This window comes from Mustela putorius, unplaced genomic scaffold (assembly GCF_011764305.1).
Source record: "Mustela putorius furo isolate JIRA1106 unplaced genomic scaffold, ASM1176430v1.1 tig00000224_pilon_pilon_pilon, whole genome shotgun sequence".
NCBI classification, from domain to species: Eukaryota; Metazoa; Chordata; class Mammalia; order Carnivora; family Mustelidae; genus Mustela; species Mustela putorius.
This window is the reverse complement of record NW_025421321.1, coordinates 23,591,374-23,607,831: the sequence shown is the minus strand read 5'-3', so window position 1 is coordinate 23,607,831 and position 16,458 is coordinate 23,591,374. Positions and strand designations below refer to the sequence as shown.

At 38.0% G+C, this 16,458-nt stretch overlaps 1 protein-coding gene and 1 pseudogene across 3 annotated transcripts in view; one reads left to right on the top strand and one right to left on the bottom strand.

The window, feature by feature from the left end:
* The window catches only part of PSME4 (proteasome activator subunit 4), a 111,451-nt gene that overhangs the window by 15,082 nt on the left and 79,911 nt on the right, over window positions 1-16,458 (top strand). For all 3 annotated transcript variants that reach the window (XM_045077838.1, XM_004775683.3, XM_004775684.3), the window contains exons 2-3: window positions 4,120-4,260; window positions 5,119-5,235. In XM_045077838.1, coding sequence (XP_044933773.1) covers window positions 4,120-4,260; window positions 5,119-5,235 — 258 coding nt within the window. The remainder of the gene's footprint in view (window positions 1-4,119; window positions 4,261-5,118; window positions 5,236-16,458) is intronic.
* On the bottom strand, window positions 7,208-7,587 carry LOC123391368 (annotated as a pseudogene).

Genomic DNA, 16,458 nt, shown 5'->3' with positions numbered 1-16,458 from the left:
GGAGCCTGCTTCGCCCTCTGCCCCTCCCCCGCTTAGTGCAAGCACGTTATCTTTCTCTCTCTCTCTCTCAAATAAATAAAATCTTTCAAAAAAATTTATAAGTGTTTTAAATGAATATAGTTAAACTCTGGTTTTTAAATTTTATAGGTAAAATTCCCTTTTTTTTTTTTTTTGGTCTTTTGACTAGGACTACCCAAAATAAAGCATTTACTTAAGATTAAATGTCATTACTAAATGTTGTACATGTTTTATAATTACAAATAGTCGTAAAGTTCTGAAATGATGTTAATTTTACTTGATTGATGGATACAGTTAGAACCTTAGAAACCCAGTGATTGCCTTGAAGAAAAATAACTGGTGAATGACAAAGCTTGTATGAAAACCAGTATTTTTAGCCTCTCGTCAAGCTCTAATTCTTAGTTCATTTCAGTAATGTATAATTTTATATTACTTTAAACTTCCTTGTAATGAATACTAAACTATGTTCAGGATGTATGGTAGAAAAAACCTTGACAGTATTCCATGCTTTATTAAATAGCTACTGTTCCTGGTATGCTACTGCCTTTCTTTCCTTGAGATTAAAAATTAAAGCATTTGATTAATACACTGTAAGGTTGGGAGGAGGAAGGAAGCAGGTAAAAAGTGCTTTTGTATTATCTTTCATAGTTTTTCGCTCCTCTGGGAGGATGGAACATAATGACATCATCTGTATATTTTGGATAATTTAAGAAATACTCTGTTTAAAAGATCAATCATGATTGTTACCAAGGTTTTCAAGTAATTTGAGACATCTAATAATAATTTTTAGTTCTAAAACTTGAAGTGAAAATTAATTGGAAAAAAATGTCATCTCTTAATATGGTCAAAAATAGGATTTTTGAACATAAATATACAGAAGAACCAACTGGAGTAATTATTGAAAAATGAAGGTTCTTAGTCTCCACCCTGAGTTTTTCTTTTTTTATTTCTTTTTTTTTTTTTTTTTAAACAATTTTATTGCATTTCACACTCCTGGTATTTTAATGGTCTGGATTTAAGATGGAACTCAGGTATATGCATTTTAAACAGTCTAATAGACATTTACTAGGTAATATCAAGGCACTATTTCCAAAGTGGATATACGAGTTTATACACCGACATTCACACATGAAAGGTCCAGTTGTTCTACATTCTCACCCAAACCAGATACTATTAGGCATTTTAGTTTTAGCCAGTCTGGTGGGTGTGAAGTGGTACCTTACTGTTGTTTTTAATTTGCTTTTACTGGTGAGTAAGGGTGTTGAGTATCTTTACATATACTTATTAGTCATCTCTATGTTGTCTTCTCAGAAATGCCTACCTGAGTCTTTTGTGTCTTTGGGGCACCTGGGTGGCTCAGTGGGTTAAAGCCTCTGCCTTCGGCTCAGGTCGTGATCCCAGGGTCCTGAGATCGAGCCCCGCATTGGGCTCTCTGCTCAGTGGGGAGCCTTCTTGCCGCCCCCCCTCCCCGCCTCTGCCTGCCTCTCTGCCTGCTTGTGATCTCTGTCAAATAAATAAATAAAATCTTTTTAAAAATAAATTTAAATGGGTTGTTTAAATGGGTTTACTGATTTGAAGGAGTCCTTATGTAATTGGGAGTTCTCAGGTGGTTGTATCTAAATATCAGATTGGGCTTTTCGCTTTTTTTTTTTTTTTTTTTTTAAGATTTTATTTAGTGCTCACTTCGGCAGCACATACACTATGATTTTATTAATTTGAGTGAGAGCTAGAGAGAGAGAACACACAGAGGAAGAGAGAGAAAGAGAAGCAGGCTCCCCACTGAGCAGGCAGTCAGTGTGGGACTTGATCCCAGTCCCCTGGGACCATGACCTGAGCCAAAAGCAGATGCTTAACTGACTGAGCCACCCGGTGCCCCTGAATTTCTCAGTTTTTATGAAAAACAATTATTAATTTTCTTCTTGTACTTTTTGTGCTCTTCAGAATGACTATTTCTTGGACTGCATTTTGAGAAATGCTGAGACAAGAACCACTTTCTGGTTGACAAGAACTGTTTCCTGGTTGACAGGGAAAATAGGTTTCTTTCTGAGTAATCCCCTAATATCTCTAGTTTTGTCAGCAGTTCTACCTCCTCTAGGAATCCCCCTGTTGGTCTCTTCGTTTCATAATACTAAATTTGAGGCTCTGAATTTTGTGTTCCTAATGTTAAGCATATAGTTCTTTCTATTGCAGTAAATGCAATGGACTATAGCTAAATTATTTTGGTGGCTTAGAGCCATGTTTCCCCATTTTTTTCCCCCAGAAGTATCCTAGCCACAGAGAGGAGTAAGTACAGAACCCCAGGGGCATCCCCAGTCCTGGCTAGACCTGAAGTAGAAGTAGCCACTGAAAGCAAAGGATGGCTCTTTGAACTCTGCTCTGTGTAGTTTTTAGGAGTATAGTTTGCTTTCATTTGAAAGTAGCATAGATTCTTTTACTTCAGAATTTAGAGTGAACTTGAGGGGAGGCTGCAAGAGGCTATATACCACATTTATTCAGCATCTTCAAATACCTCTGGTAGCCCTGGGCTTTGGGTTTTTATATATTGCCTTCGCTATTCCATTTGCTTTACCAGCCCACTGTAGTTAAGAAACTTGCATGGTGATTACTAGCAGAAGCAAAAGAGTATCTCGCTTTCATTGCTCTGCTGCCTGTACTATGGGGTCACAGGGTTCTAAGGTGAAATCATGGGATTGTATCTTGAAACAACAGAAAAGAGCTGAATGAATAAATAAATACACAACAGTGTGAGAAAATGAAAAAGTTTTTATGTTTTTAGTGGACCAAGAATTTTGAGGAATTTATGGAAAGGAAAAGCAGTTAGATATCCTAATTTTAGAAGTTAAAGAGTTCATTTTGATCCTAGCTATTGGGGAAGTGCTAAAGACCATATAAGGAATATTAATTTTCTGCTGGTTTATGTATTTGTCTGTAAAATGATTATTTCTCAAGGGATTTTATGATTTTTAAGTGTCCACTAATTTGTTCTAAGTAAGTTTTTGGTTAATTAAGTTTTTGTTACTTAATGCATCCTCAAAATAGTCCATAATTAGTCTTCTTTTTGGGACACCTTTTCCTTTACTTAAAGTTGATGCTTTTGATTACCTTGGTTATCTAAAGTTAAAAAACTGAAAGTGTACAACTTCGAGGTAAAATACTATATGATTTTTGATAGTAACTTAATTTTACTATAACTATGCGTTATGAGTTATGTAACTTGGTGTATTGTTTTAGGATTCTAAGCAAACCATTATTCTTTCTTCAAAGATTCTGTGGTTAAACAGTAAACTTATGTATCTGTACTCTCTTGTTCTGTTTTATTCTTTTTATTGTGATATGCTGTTTTTAAGTAGTTTTAGGAGTTATATATAAACAGATCATTCTCTTAAATGAGCTCTTGCTTAATAAAAGGAAGGGGACAGGGGAACGCCTTTCAGGGTGACTAATAACCAAAAGACAGTGAAGACCAAACAACAACGAGACAACAGTATTGTAATTGGTCATTGACTCTTGATGAGAATTCAGTTATAAGTCTTTTGTTAATTAAATTAATATTGGTAGTCTTAAAACAGAATAATTTTTCCTATATAATGAGTAGATACATAAAATGCTTAACATCAAGGACATTTGAAATTAAGGTGTCACAATACACTTTTTTTTATTGTGGCAAAAACATAAATTTACTCTTAACATTTTTAAGTGTACAGTACAGGATTATTAGTGATATGTACATTGTTGTACAACAGATCTTCAGAACTTTTTCATCTTAACATGACTGAAATCCCATACTCCTTGAATAACTGGTTTCCTTGTGTGCCCCACCTCCATTGTCCCTGGCAACTACTATTCCACTTTTCGTTTCAGTGAGTTTGATTATTTTAGATACTGCATATAAGTGGAATCATGCAGTATTTGTCTTTTGTGATTGGCTAATTTCACATGCATATATATGCATACACAAATACACATTGCATTTTGTTCATTTATCTATTGATGGACATCCATGTTGCTTTTACACTTTGGTTATTATGAATAATGCTGCAATGAATATGGGTATGTCACCATACTTACATTTAAAGGCTATATTGGCTTTTTTTGTTGCAGATATATTCGACTTTATGGGAGAAAATTTAGCAAAGAAGATCATGTTCTTTTTATCAAGTTATTGTATGAGCTGGTATCAATTCCAAAACTGGAAATCAGCATGATGCAGGGATTTGCCCGTCTCTTGATCAACTTGTTAAAGTAAGTAAATTTCCTGTGATTTCTCCTAACAGTTTTTGGTTTGTTTCTTCAAGGTTTTAGGCAACACAAGCTAAGTGTTCTTTGGTAAGAAGACCCAAGTCCCAAATTGCCAGTTTGCAAAAAGGTTACAGAAAATTTTATCATAAGTTTAAGCCATATGTGTTAATTAATTAAAATTCTGTCTCCTCTGTGAGGCCTTCTGTTTTGAAGCACACATGGAAACATACGTCACCTGTTGTTTGTTTAAACTAGTTCTCTTCCATTTTATATGTGGTAAGATCCTAGAGGAGTCATGAATCATTTATTCTTTACTCCTAGGTACCCAGCACAGTGCTGGAAACATTAAATGCTTCATAGATAAAATGGAAGAATAGGAAATTCATTGGCAGTAATGGTGGCACAAATTTAAATCCCCCTTTTAGGACGCCTGGTTGGCTCAGTGGGTTAAAGCCGCTGCCTTCGGCTCAGGTCATGTTCTCAGGGTCCTGGGATTGAGTCCCACATGGGGCTCTCTGCTCAGCAGGGAGCCTGCTTCCCCTCCCCCCCCCCCCCGCCTGCCTCTCCATCTACTTGTGATCTCTCTCTGTCAAATAAATAAATAAAAAATCTTAAAAAAAAAAAAATCCCCCTTTTACCTGGGGCTCTTTGAGGTTTGAGCAGCAATAAGAATCTGATGCATTATTTTTCCTACTGCTGCATTCTACCAGTGAGTTGCTGTGGATAGGGGAAAGCAAAGCCCACCAAGAGGACAGTAGCATTTAACAAATGTCCTCCCTGTGTAGTAGGTGTAATATATAAACAGCTGTACATGAGTATACTCATATATGTTTACTTTTTTTTTTTTTTTTTTTTGGTTAGGAAAAAGGAACTTCTTTCAAGAGATGATTTGGAGTTACCTTGGAGACCACTTTATGACATGGTGGAAAGAATATTATATTCCAAGACAGAACATCTGGGATTAAATTGGTTTCCTAAGTAAGTTTCCTTTTAAAGTACTTCTTTGGGAACACTTGGGGGCTTTTAGAATTTGGTCATAATTGAGAAATAATTGGGTTATTTGAGATAAGCAGATATACATTTCAGTGTGCTCATTTCCTTATAACTTGACTCTTAAAATAATTTATTGCCCTCTTTAAATTATACCTGAAATTTCACTTAAGAATTTCCTACCAGGATATCTGACAGTTAACATTACCATAGTGGCCAAAGACAGCATATTTTTGTTTGAAATCTAGTATTTTATCATTGAAAATAATGCACATTGGCGTTCTTCATAATATATTCTCATGTGTTTTAATTCTTCAAGTAAAATGAATACCTCAAGGAGAGGAGCTTGGCATATTCCAGAGGGTGCCCACATCCCAGTTAAAGAAGCATTAGTTTTAGTGACTGTTCATGGAATGCAGGCTATTCACATGCATGGCTTCTTGGTTTAGACACACTAGAATGTAATGTTTAGACATTCTAGTATTGTGAATGTCTGGCTGATTATAACTTCTTTTACGTACATCCTAACTCTTCCAGATCTCTAATTCTGGTACGTTCTGTATTCTGAGTTTACAGAGTACAGTATGATGATCTGTCCTTTTTGGTAAATAGTGATTTTAGACTTGACTACGAAGTATCATTTCTCCCTGTTAACAAGGCTTTATCTAGTTGTGATCTAGCTCTTAATTTTTAGTCTTAGCATATTTGTCTTAGAATACTCTTAAACGTTGACTCATGTGGTTAAGTATCTGACTTTTGAACTTAGGGCTGTGGGTTCAAGCCTTGCATTGGGCTACTTAAAAAAAAAAAACATTTTTTTCTTTTTTTTAACTTCAGACATGTTTGTTATAATCTTACACAGTTTACATAAATTTGCACTTGTATTTATTTGGGTTCAGTTATAACATAGCATAATAAAAATATAAGCACTAGGGGCACCTGGGTGGCTCAGTGGGTTAAGCCTCTGCCTTCAGCTCAGGTCATGATCTCAGGGTCCTGGGATTAAGCCCCACATCAGACTCTTGGCTCAGCAGGGAGCTTGCTTCCCCCACCTCTCTCTACCTGCCTCTCTGCCTACTTGTGATCTCTCTCTCTGTCAAATAAATACAATCTTTAAAAAAAAAAAATCCAAACACTGGTCTTTTGAAATAAAGCAGCCACTCACCATTCAGCAAACACATGATTTATTTTGTATAAAAGGTTTAAGTTTACTAGTGTTTAAGTACATGATTACACTTTCTTTGTATGCAGAAATAAACATCTCTGCCACTATACAAGAAAACTCTAATTAAAGAGTTCACAGGCTTTTACCACACACACACACACACACACACACACACACACAGAGCATTCATTAGGCTTGCATCAAAAGGGTTATTTCTGGCCAAAAGACTTCATTTAAGTAACTGAACACTGGATTCTTCCAGTATTCATGTTCCACCTTTGAAAAAAGGCAAAGTCTCTTTAAATTGGCAAATTCCTTAGGATTTTAGTGTTTTCACTCCCCATGGTGAAAATACTATATAAAGAAAATCTTACAACTGCAGAAAGGGCATTTAAAAGTCTTTTTCATAAATAACTAATATCACAGTCCAAGTCAGAGAATACCCTGGGGAAGATGGTCTTAGTTTTCTTTCCATTTTTAAAAAATGTCCATTCAACTTGTTGTTCACACTGTGAAATGGTTGAAAAATAAGTTCAGGGGGTGCCTGGGTGGCTCATTCGGTTAGCATCTGTGCACATCTGGGGTCACAATCTCAGCATCGTAATCTCATGAGTCTGCTCCTTCTGCTGCTTCCTGCCTCGTGTGCACAGATGGTCTCACTCTCTCCCTCTCTCTCTAAATAAATACATAAAATCTTAGAAAAATAAGTAGTTCAGTGTCTTAAAAGAACGAATCCTGTGGATTTGTTGTTGTGCAAAGAAAAGGAAAGTCATGGACACATGAACTCTGTGTAATTCAGCCACAGAGCGCTTTGCTGTCATTTGACATTAATTCAGGAGGGAATTCAGAAGCCTGCAAGGACAGGATACTGATGCCCATGTTTAGGGTGGTCAGTGGTGCCCTGGATGCCTGGCTTTGCCCAGGTCACTAGTGGTATGGACTGACAATAGTGGGGTACAAGTGCAGGTCCAAGGTATCTTGTTGCAGGGTTTTCATCTTGCTCATCTTCTTGTTCTGGGGATGCTTGCGCACCAGCTCCATGAGTTTGGAATAACAGTCATGTTGTACAGCAAGCCCAGCATGTCCTCCACCAAGGCTTTGCTCCAGAAGATGACCTGGCTGTGATCTAAAAGACTGGTTTTTCTAATGGGCCTCACTGGACTAAAGGCTTTCATGCTGATGCGTGGGGAAGGAGAGAGTGGGAGGGAGCTAGCTGCCCAGGAGCTCATGCCTCATGAGCTGGTGGGGCTTCCTGAGCTTCCTGTGCTCCGCACCAGGCTGGGCTCAGGATCTTCTTCTTTTTAGTAAGTAGGCTCTGCAACTCGGTCCTTGAACCCACAACACTGAGGTAATACGTGAGTTGAAATCAAGAGTCCGAGGCTTAACCGACTGATCCACCCAGGCGCCCCTAAGAAAAATCTCCTAAACTATTTGTGATTGAGCTTTATGTTTAGGAAAGTTTCTATGGTTTTCTTCAGTATACCTCTCCTCTCATTACCTAGAGTTGTTTGTCATACACACACGAACTCATTCCCTGAAGAGCACCATTTTATATACTTCCGTTATTTTCCTTTCTTTTTTATAAATTAAGTCCTTTAAGATTTACTTCTGTGATTTTTCTGTCTCAATTCTAGGCAGGTTTTCATTATTTCGTGACTTCTTTTAGCCTCCTCCTGATCATTTCTCAGGCTTCACTGAAGTTAGCAGCCTTTGTTACACCCTTACCATTGAATTTTTTGAAAATGACTGCAGATGTAGGATGACAGACTTCAAAAGATTCTTAGGTCATAAGTAAATAGTGAAATGATATAAATGAAAAGAATTTTTTTTTTTAAAGATTTTATCCATCCATTTGACAGAGATCACAAGTAGGCAGAGAGGCAGGCAGAGAGAGCAGGAAGCAGACTCTCTGTCTAGCAGAGAGCCTGACATGGGGCTCGATCTCAGGACCCTGAGACCACGACCCGAGCCAAAGGCAAAGATTTAACCCACTGAGCCACCCAGGTGCCCCTAAATGAAAAGAATTTTTTAAAAATGACTGTATAGATCATCCTGAATTTAGCTCCTAATTGGTTTTTGGACAGTGGTCACAAATAGAGTAGTAAGAGATCATTTCTTTCCTGAAGACTTTATGGGGTTAGAATAAGGAAACCCATTTCAACCATAAAAAGAGCAAAATTCACCATGAAGCTAAAGGGTACATCTTCAAATATATTTTTACAAATATTTATTATGAAAACCCAAAATTTAGCATAAAGGTATTGTGGTAAAGCTTCCTTTTGAGTATTAATTCTGCGGGAGGAAACATGGCATGGACTAGATTGATTGGGCCTTCTTAAAATATGAGGCCATTTAGGTTTTGACTGGAATAACTGTCATAGATTTCAGGGACCTTTTAATTGTGTTCAAAATAAGTTATCTTTTTTTTTAAAGATTTTATTTATATTTTTATTTATTTGACAGAGAGAGAAATCACAGGTAGGCAGAGAGGCAGGCAGGGGTGGGGGGAAGCAGGCTCCCTGCTGAGCAGAGAGCCCGATGCTGGGATCAATCCCAGGACCCTGAGATCATGACCTGAGTCGAAGGCAGTCACTTAACCTGCTAAGCCACCCAGGCTCCCCAATAAGTTATCTTTTTGAAATTTTCCTGGCTGATTTTGACTGCTTCAGAAAATCTTTGGTGAATGCTAGGAGAGAGAAGGCAGTTTTTCAATAATTTCTTCTTCAGTATGTTTTTTACTTGCTTTTTTATAATCAAGCGTCTTACTTCCTGCCCTGAGGTGTACCTTTACAAAGGCAGCTGGTTCCTTTTAAGTCCTGCATGGTCGCTAATGTATATCTATGGCTTTCTTCTTTCCTGGAAATTTTTGTCAGAGCTTATCATTGTTAGTGTCAGTCAGTGCTTATAGTTCTCCCCTGCATCTTGATACTCTGCTTATTACCATGTCTTTTCCTGAAGTATGCCATCATTCTTTCTCTCATGGAAACCCTTCTTCCTTAGAAGTTTCACTATGGCTATTCCTGGTCTTTTGAAGAAACATCGTGTCTTTGCTGAAATCTTTGCTAGGTTTAAAGCAGGCAGCACCTCCTTTTGTATTGTGTGGTTATTCTCAAATGAAATTAGTAAGTAATATAATTTACCTATATACTTTATCCACACTCAGTGACAAAAATAAATATAAATAATGTCTTTTTAAAATTTAAATTAAATTAATTAACATATAATTTGTTGTGGGTTTCAGAGGTAGAGGTCAGTGATTCATCAGTGTTATATAACACCCAATGCTCATTACATCATGTGCTCTCCTTAATGTCCATCACCCAGTTACCCCATCCCCTCACCCAGCTCCCCTCCAACAACTGTCACTTTGTTTTCAATATTAAGAGTCTCTTATAGTTTGACTCCCTGTCTGATTTCATTTTTTTTCCTTTCTTCCCCTATGATCCCCTGTTTTGTTTCTCAAATTCCACATATGAGTGAGATCATATGATAATTATCTTTCTCTGATTGACTTACTCTGCTTAGCATAATACCCTCTAGTTCGACCACATCATTGCAAATAGCAAGACTTCTCTTTTTTGAAGGTTGAGTAGTATTCCATTATATACATATATATCACATCATCTTTATCCATTCTGTCAGTGGACATCTGGTCTCCTTCCATAGTTTGGCTTTTGTGGACATTGGCTGCTCTAAACATTGGGGTGCATATGCCCCTTCGGATCACTACATTTGTAACTTTACGGTAAATAACCAGTAGCACAATTGCTGGGTCATGGGATAGCTCTGTTTAGCTCTATTTTCAACTTTTTGAGGGACTTTCATACTGTTTTCCAGAGCGGCTACACCAGCTTTCACCAGCGGTAAGAGGGTTACCGTTTTTCCATATCCTCGGCCACATCTGTTGTTTCCTGACTTGTTAATTTTAGCCATTTTGAATGTTGTAAGGTGGTATCTCATTGTGGTTTTGATTTGTATTTCCCTGATGACAGGTGATGTGGAGTATTTTTTCATGTGTCTGTGGCCATCTGGATGTCTTCTTTGGAGAAATCCCAGTTCATGTCTTCTGCCCATTTCTTGATTGGATTATTTATTCTTTGGGTGTTGCATTTGATGAGGTTTTTATAGATTTTGGATACTAGCCCTTTATCTGATATATCATTTACAAGTATCTTCTTGCATTCTGTCGGTTGTCTTTTGGTTTTGCCTACTGTTTCCTTTACTGTGCAAAAGTTTTTTATCTTGATAAAGTCCCAAAAGTTCATTTTTGCCTTTGTAGATGAGACGTGTCTAGCAAGAAGTTGCTGGAGCTGACTTCACAAAGGTTGCTGCCTATGTTCTCCTCTAGGATTTTGATGGATTCCTATCTCACAGTTAGGTCTTTCATCCATTGGTATGGTATAAAGAAATGGTCCAGTTTCATTTTTCTGCATGTGGCTGTCGACTTTTCCCAACACCCTTTGTTGAAGACACTGTCTTTTTTTCCATTGGACATTCTTTCCTGCTTTGTCGAAGATTAGTTGACCATAGAGTTGAGGGTCTATTTCTGGTCCATTGATCTGTGTGTTTGTTTTCGTGTCAGTACCATACTGTCTTGATTGTTACAGCTTTGTAATAGAGCTTGAAGTCCAGAATTGTGATTCCAGTGGTTTTGGTTTTTCTTCTTCAACATTCCTGTGGCTACTTGGGGTCTTTTCTGGTTCTATGCAAATTTTAGCATAATTTGTTTCAGTTCTTTGAAAAAAGTTGATGGTATTTTGATAGGGATTGCATTGAACGTGTAGATTACTCTAGGTAGCATACATATTTTAAGAATATTTGTTCTTCCAATCTATGAGTATGGAACATTTTTCCATTTCTTGGTGTCTTCATTAGTTAATTTCATGAGTTTCTATAGTTTTCTGAGTACAGATTCTTTGCCTCTTTGGATAGGTTTATTCATGGGTATCTTATGGTTTTGGGGACATTTGTAAATGGGATTGACTCTTTAATTACTTTCTTCTGCAACGTTGGTGTATAGAAATGCAAATGATTTCTGTGCCTTGATTGAGTTCTAGCAATGAGTTCTAGCAATTTTGGGATGGAGTCTTTTAGAGTTTCCACCTAAAGTATCATGTCATCTGGGAAGAGTGAGAGTTTGACTTCTTTGGTGATTCAGATGCCTTTTATTTCTTTTTGTTGTCTGATTGCTGAGGCTAGGACTTCTAGTACTATGTTAAACAATAGTGATAATAGTGGACATCCCTGCCATGTCCCTAACATTAGGGGAAAAGCTCTCAGTTCCACTGAGAATGATATTTCCTGCGGGCTTTTCATATATGGCTTTTATGGTGAGGTATGTTCCCTCTGTCCCTGCACTATAGAGTTTTCATCCTGAAAGGACACTGTACTTAGTAAAATGTTTTTTCTGCATCTGTTAAGAGGATTACATGGTTCTCATCCTTTCTTTTATTAATGTGTTGTATCACATTGATTGATTTGTGGATGTTGAACCAATCTTGCAGCCCAGGAATATATCCCACTGGGTTGTAGTGAATAATCCTTTTAATGTACTGTTGGATCCTATTGGCTAGTATTTTGGTGAGAATTTTTGCCTCTATGTTCATCAGGGATATATTGGTCTATAATTCTTCTTTTTGGTGGGGTCTTTACCTGGTTTTGGGATCAGGGTAATGCTGACCTCATAGAAAGAGTTTGGAAGTTTTCCTTCCATTTCTATTTTGTGAAACAGCTTCAGAAGAATAGGCATTAGTTCTTTAAATGCTTAGTAGAATTCCCCTTGGAAGCCATGTGGCCCTGGGCTCTTGTTTGTTGGGAGATTTTTGACTATTTCTTCAGTTTTCTTGCTGGTTTTGGATCTGTTCAGGTTTTCTATTTCTTCCTGTTTCAGTTTTGATAGTTTATACATCTCTAGGAATACATCCTAAATTAGGTGGCCTAATTTGTTGGCATATAGTTGCTCATAATATGTTCTTATAATTGTATTTCTTGGGTGTTGGTTGTGATCTCTCCTCTTTCATTCATGATTTTATTTATTTGGGTCTCTTCTCTTTTCTTTTTGTTAAGTCAGGTCAGAGGTTTATCAGTCTTAACTAATTCTTTCAAAGAACCAGCTCCTAGTTTCATAAATATGAGACCAGCTCCTAGTTTCATAAATATGTTCTACTGTACTTTTGGTTTCTATATCATTGATTTCTGCTCTTATCTTTATTAATTCTCTTCTCCTGCTGGATTTAGGCTTTATTTGCTGTTCTTTCTCCAGCTCTTATAGGTGTAGGTTAAGTTATGTATTTGAGACCTTTCTTATTTCATTTTTTTTTTAAGATTTTTATTTATTTATTTGGCAGAGAGAGATCACAAGCAGATGGAGAGTCAGGCAGAGAGAGAGAGGAGGAAGCAGGCTCCCCACTGAGCAGAGAGCCCAATGAGAGGCTCGATCCCAGGACCCTGGGACCATGACCTACGCCATAGGCAAAGGCTTTAACCCACTGAGCCACCCAGGCACCCCATTGCAGACAGCATACTGATGGTCCTGCGTTTTTATGTAGTTTGATTCCCTGTGTCCTTTGATTGTGCCGTTATAGACCATTTTTTAAATGAAATATTTTATTTACTTATTTGAGAGAGAGACATGCACACACACATAGTGCCAGAGATAATGAGAGAGAACATGAGCATGGAGGAGAGGGAAAAGCAGGCTCCCCATTGGGCAGGGAGCCTGATGTGGAGCTTGATCTCAGGACTCTGGGATCATGACCTAAGCTGAAGGCAGAGGCTTAACCAACTGAGCCACCTAGGTGCCACCATTTAGTCCATTTATATTGAGAGTAATTATTGAAAGATAGGAATTTAGTGCCATTCTGTTATCTGTATCTCACTGTTTCTGTATGTTGTCTCTGTTCCTTTCTAGTCTATTTACTTTTGTGCTGTCTCTACTTAGAGGATCCCTTTTAATATTTCCTGTAGGGCTAGCTTAGTAATCATAAATTATTTCAGTTCTTATTTGTCTTGGAAGTTTTTTTGTTTTTGTTTTTGTTTTAAAGATGTTATTTATTTATCAGAGGGAGAGAGAGTGTGAGCATGAGCAGAGGGAGAAGTAGGCTCCTCGCCGAGCAGGGAGCCCGGTATGAGACTCAATCTCATGACCCCGGGATCATGACCTGAGCTGAAGGCAGATGCTCAACCCACTGAGCCACCCAGGTGTCCCTGACCTGGAAGTTTTTTCTCTCTCCTGTTTTGAAAGACATCCTAGCTGGATAAAGTATTCTTAGTTTGAATGTATGATACATGTCTTTTCTGGCTTGCCAGGTCTCTGTGGACAGTTATGCTGGCAGTGTAATGTTTCTACCCTTATAGGTTATAGCCATTTTGTCCCTGGGCTGCTTTCAGGATGTTCTCTTTGTCTCTGAGATTTGCGAGTTTCACTGTAATATCTTGATGTGTTGACCTATTTTATTGATTCTGAGGGGGTTTCTCTGTGCCTCCTGTATTTGTTTGCCTGTTTCCTTCCCCAGATTAGAGAAGGTCTTAGCTATAATTTTGCTCCAGTATGCCTTCTGTCTGCCCCCGCCCCCACCACCACCACCATCTTCTGGGATCCCAGTTATTCTAATATTGTTTGCTTAATGGCATCACTTATCTCTCATTCTCTCCTCATAATCCAGTAGTTGTTTGTCTCTCTTTTTCTCAGCTTCTTTATTCTCCATCATTTGGTCTTCTATATCATTAATTCTTTCTTCGGCCTCATTTATCCTAGCAGGTAGAGCATCCATTTTTTTATTGCATCTCATTAGTAGCCTTTTTTATTTTGACTTGATTAGATTTTAGTTCTTTTATTTCTCCAGAAAGGGATTCTCTGGTGTCCTCCAGGCTTTTTTCAAGCCCAGCTAGTATCTTTATAATTGTTACTCTGAACTCTTGTTCTAACATCTTTCTTATGTTAATACTGATTAGGTCCCTGGCAGTCAGTACTGACCCTTCTTTTTGAGTTGAGTTTTTCCATCTTCTCATTCTGTCCGCAGAGGAATAGATGAGTGAGAGAACAAAATACTAAAATAGCAAAATGACCCCAGAGAAATACAAGCTAAAGAAATCAGAAGAGATGCGAAACTGAAAAAAATAAAATAAACAACCAAAAAAGAGAATATTATCAGACAGGTGAACAGAACAGAGCAATACACTGGATCCCATCTGTATTTTACAGGTCCCTTTGTTTGAAAACTAGATCCCAAAATTGTAAAGAAAGAAAACCTTATATTTATACAAATATAAGATTAAATACTTTGAAGGGATTAGACTGTAACTGTAAAGATGAAAATTTAAAAACAACAAAACAGAAAAAAACGTAAAAACGAATACGATTAGACAGGTGAAGAGAACAGAGTTGTACACTAGATTTTGGGTATACTTTAATCTGTTAGAATAAACTGCATCCCAAAATTGTAAAGAAAAAAACTTACATATATGCAAAAATAAAATTAAATATAGTGAAAGGACTGAATGTAACTGTAAAAATGAAAATTAATAAAGATTTTAATAAGAGTTGATAAAATAAGAAATTGAAAAGGGAAAGAGAAAAGAAAGTTTTAAATTGTGAAGGACTGAAGAATTGTGGGGGAAAAAAACATGAATTCTATATGCTGTGTTCCCTTAGTGCTGGAGTTTTGCAGTTCTCGTTGATTGGTAAACTTGGTCTTGGCTGGATGTTCTTGCTGACCTTCTGGGGGAGGGGCCTCTTGCCTTAATTCTCAGATGTCTTTGCCTGTCCTGGAATTGCGCTGCGCTTGCCAGAGGGCCAGGCTAAATAATCTGCTCAGGTGTGCTTTATGTGTCTTTTGTTCGCTGAAGGCTTTCTACGCAGCTTCAGGGATGAGAATGAACATGACAACTTCCCTATCTCCAGCCCAGGGGCAGAGAGCTTGTGGCCCCACTTCTCATTGAGCCCTTAGAGAAAAGCAGTCAGTCACTCCTATCTCCCTGGTCTCAGTCCACATCCATCCTCCCCCAGACTGTGACCAAGCATTTCTATCTTAGGCACATGACTCTGTTTTGAGTTGCCAAATCCTGTAGACTCCTGTGGTGTGCTTCCATGCTGCTACTCCCAGGGAAGGAAGGGAGATCTCCCCAATTGTGCTGCTTGTTGGGCCCCTGCTCAGAGAGCTGTGGTCCCACTGTATGCAGTTCATGGTTTATGGCAACCCGAGCTGAGAGCCTCCTCTTGGGCTTACTCTCTGCAGCTGCCTTCCCAGCTCTGATACTTGGGACCTCTAACTCAATAGTCACGCCCGATCTTTCTGTGACCCTGAGGGTCCTGAGACCACACTGTCCCACCTGGGATTCCGCCCCCACTTTACTACCTGAGTGCTTTCAGACCGGGATGTCCCTCACCAGAGCAGACTTCTCAAAGTTCTGATTTTGTGCTCTGCTGCTCTGTCACTTTTCAGTAGCTGGCTGTTGGAGACTCCCTCCCCCTGCATTTTATCTTGCCATATATCACCTCAGATTCACTTTTCCACACCTCCCACCTTGCAGAAAGTGGTTGCTTTTCTATTTGTAGAGTTACAGCTATTCTTTTCTTAGATCTCCAGTTGAGTTCACAGGTTGTTTAGAATGATTTGATAGCTATCTAGCTGAATTTCTGGGACCAAAGGAAACAAAGGTCTCCTCTGCCACTGCCATCTTGGACTCCGTAAATATAAATAATGTCTAACCATAAAATATTGCCATAATGGGACGGTAGTTTATTATAAAACAAATGTATTTCAAACATGCAGGCAGCATTACACTAAAGATTCAAAATGGTTTTTAGATTTTGCTTCTACTTATGAGTAAGTTTAAATTTTAAAATGGTCAAAATACATTTTGTGTAAGACATACAAGAAAATAAAAGCATTATGGGTAGATATTAAAATAAAAACTTAGTAGGACTTCTGGGTGGCTCAGTCAGTCAAGCATCTGCCTTCAGCTCAGGTCATAATCCTAGGGTCCTAGGATCAAGTCCAACATCAGGCTCGTTCAGTGGGGAGCCTGCTTCTTGATCTGCCTGC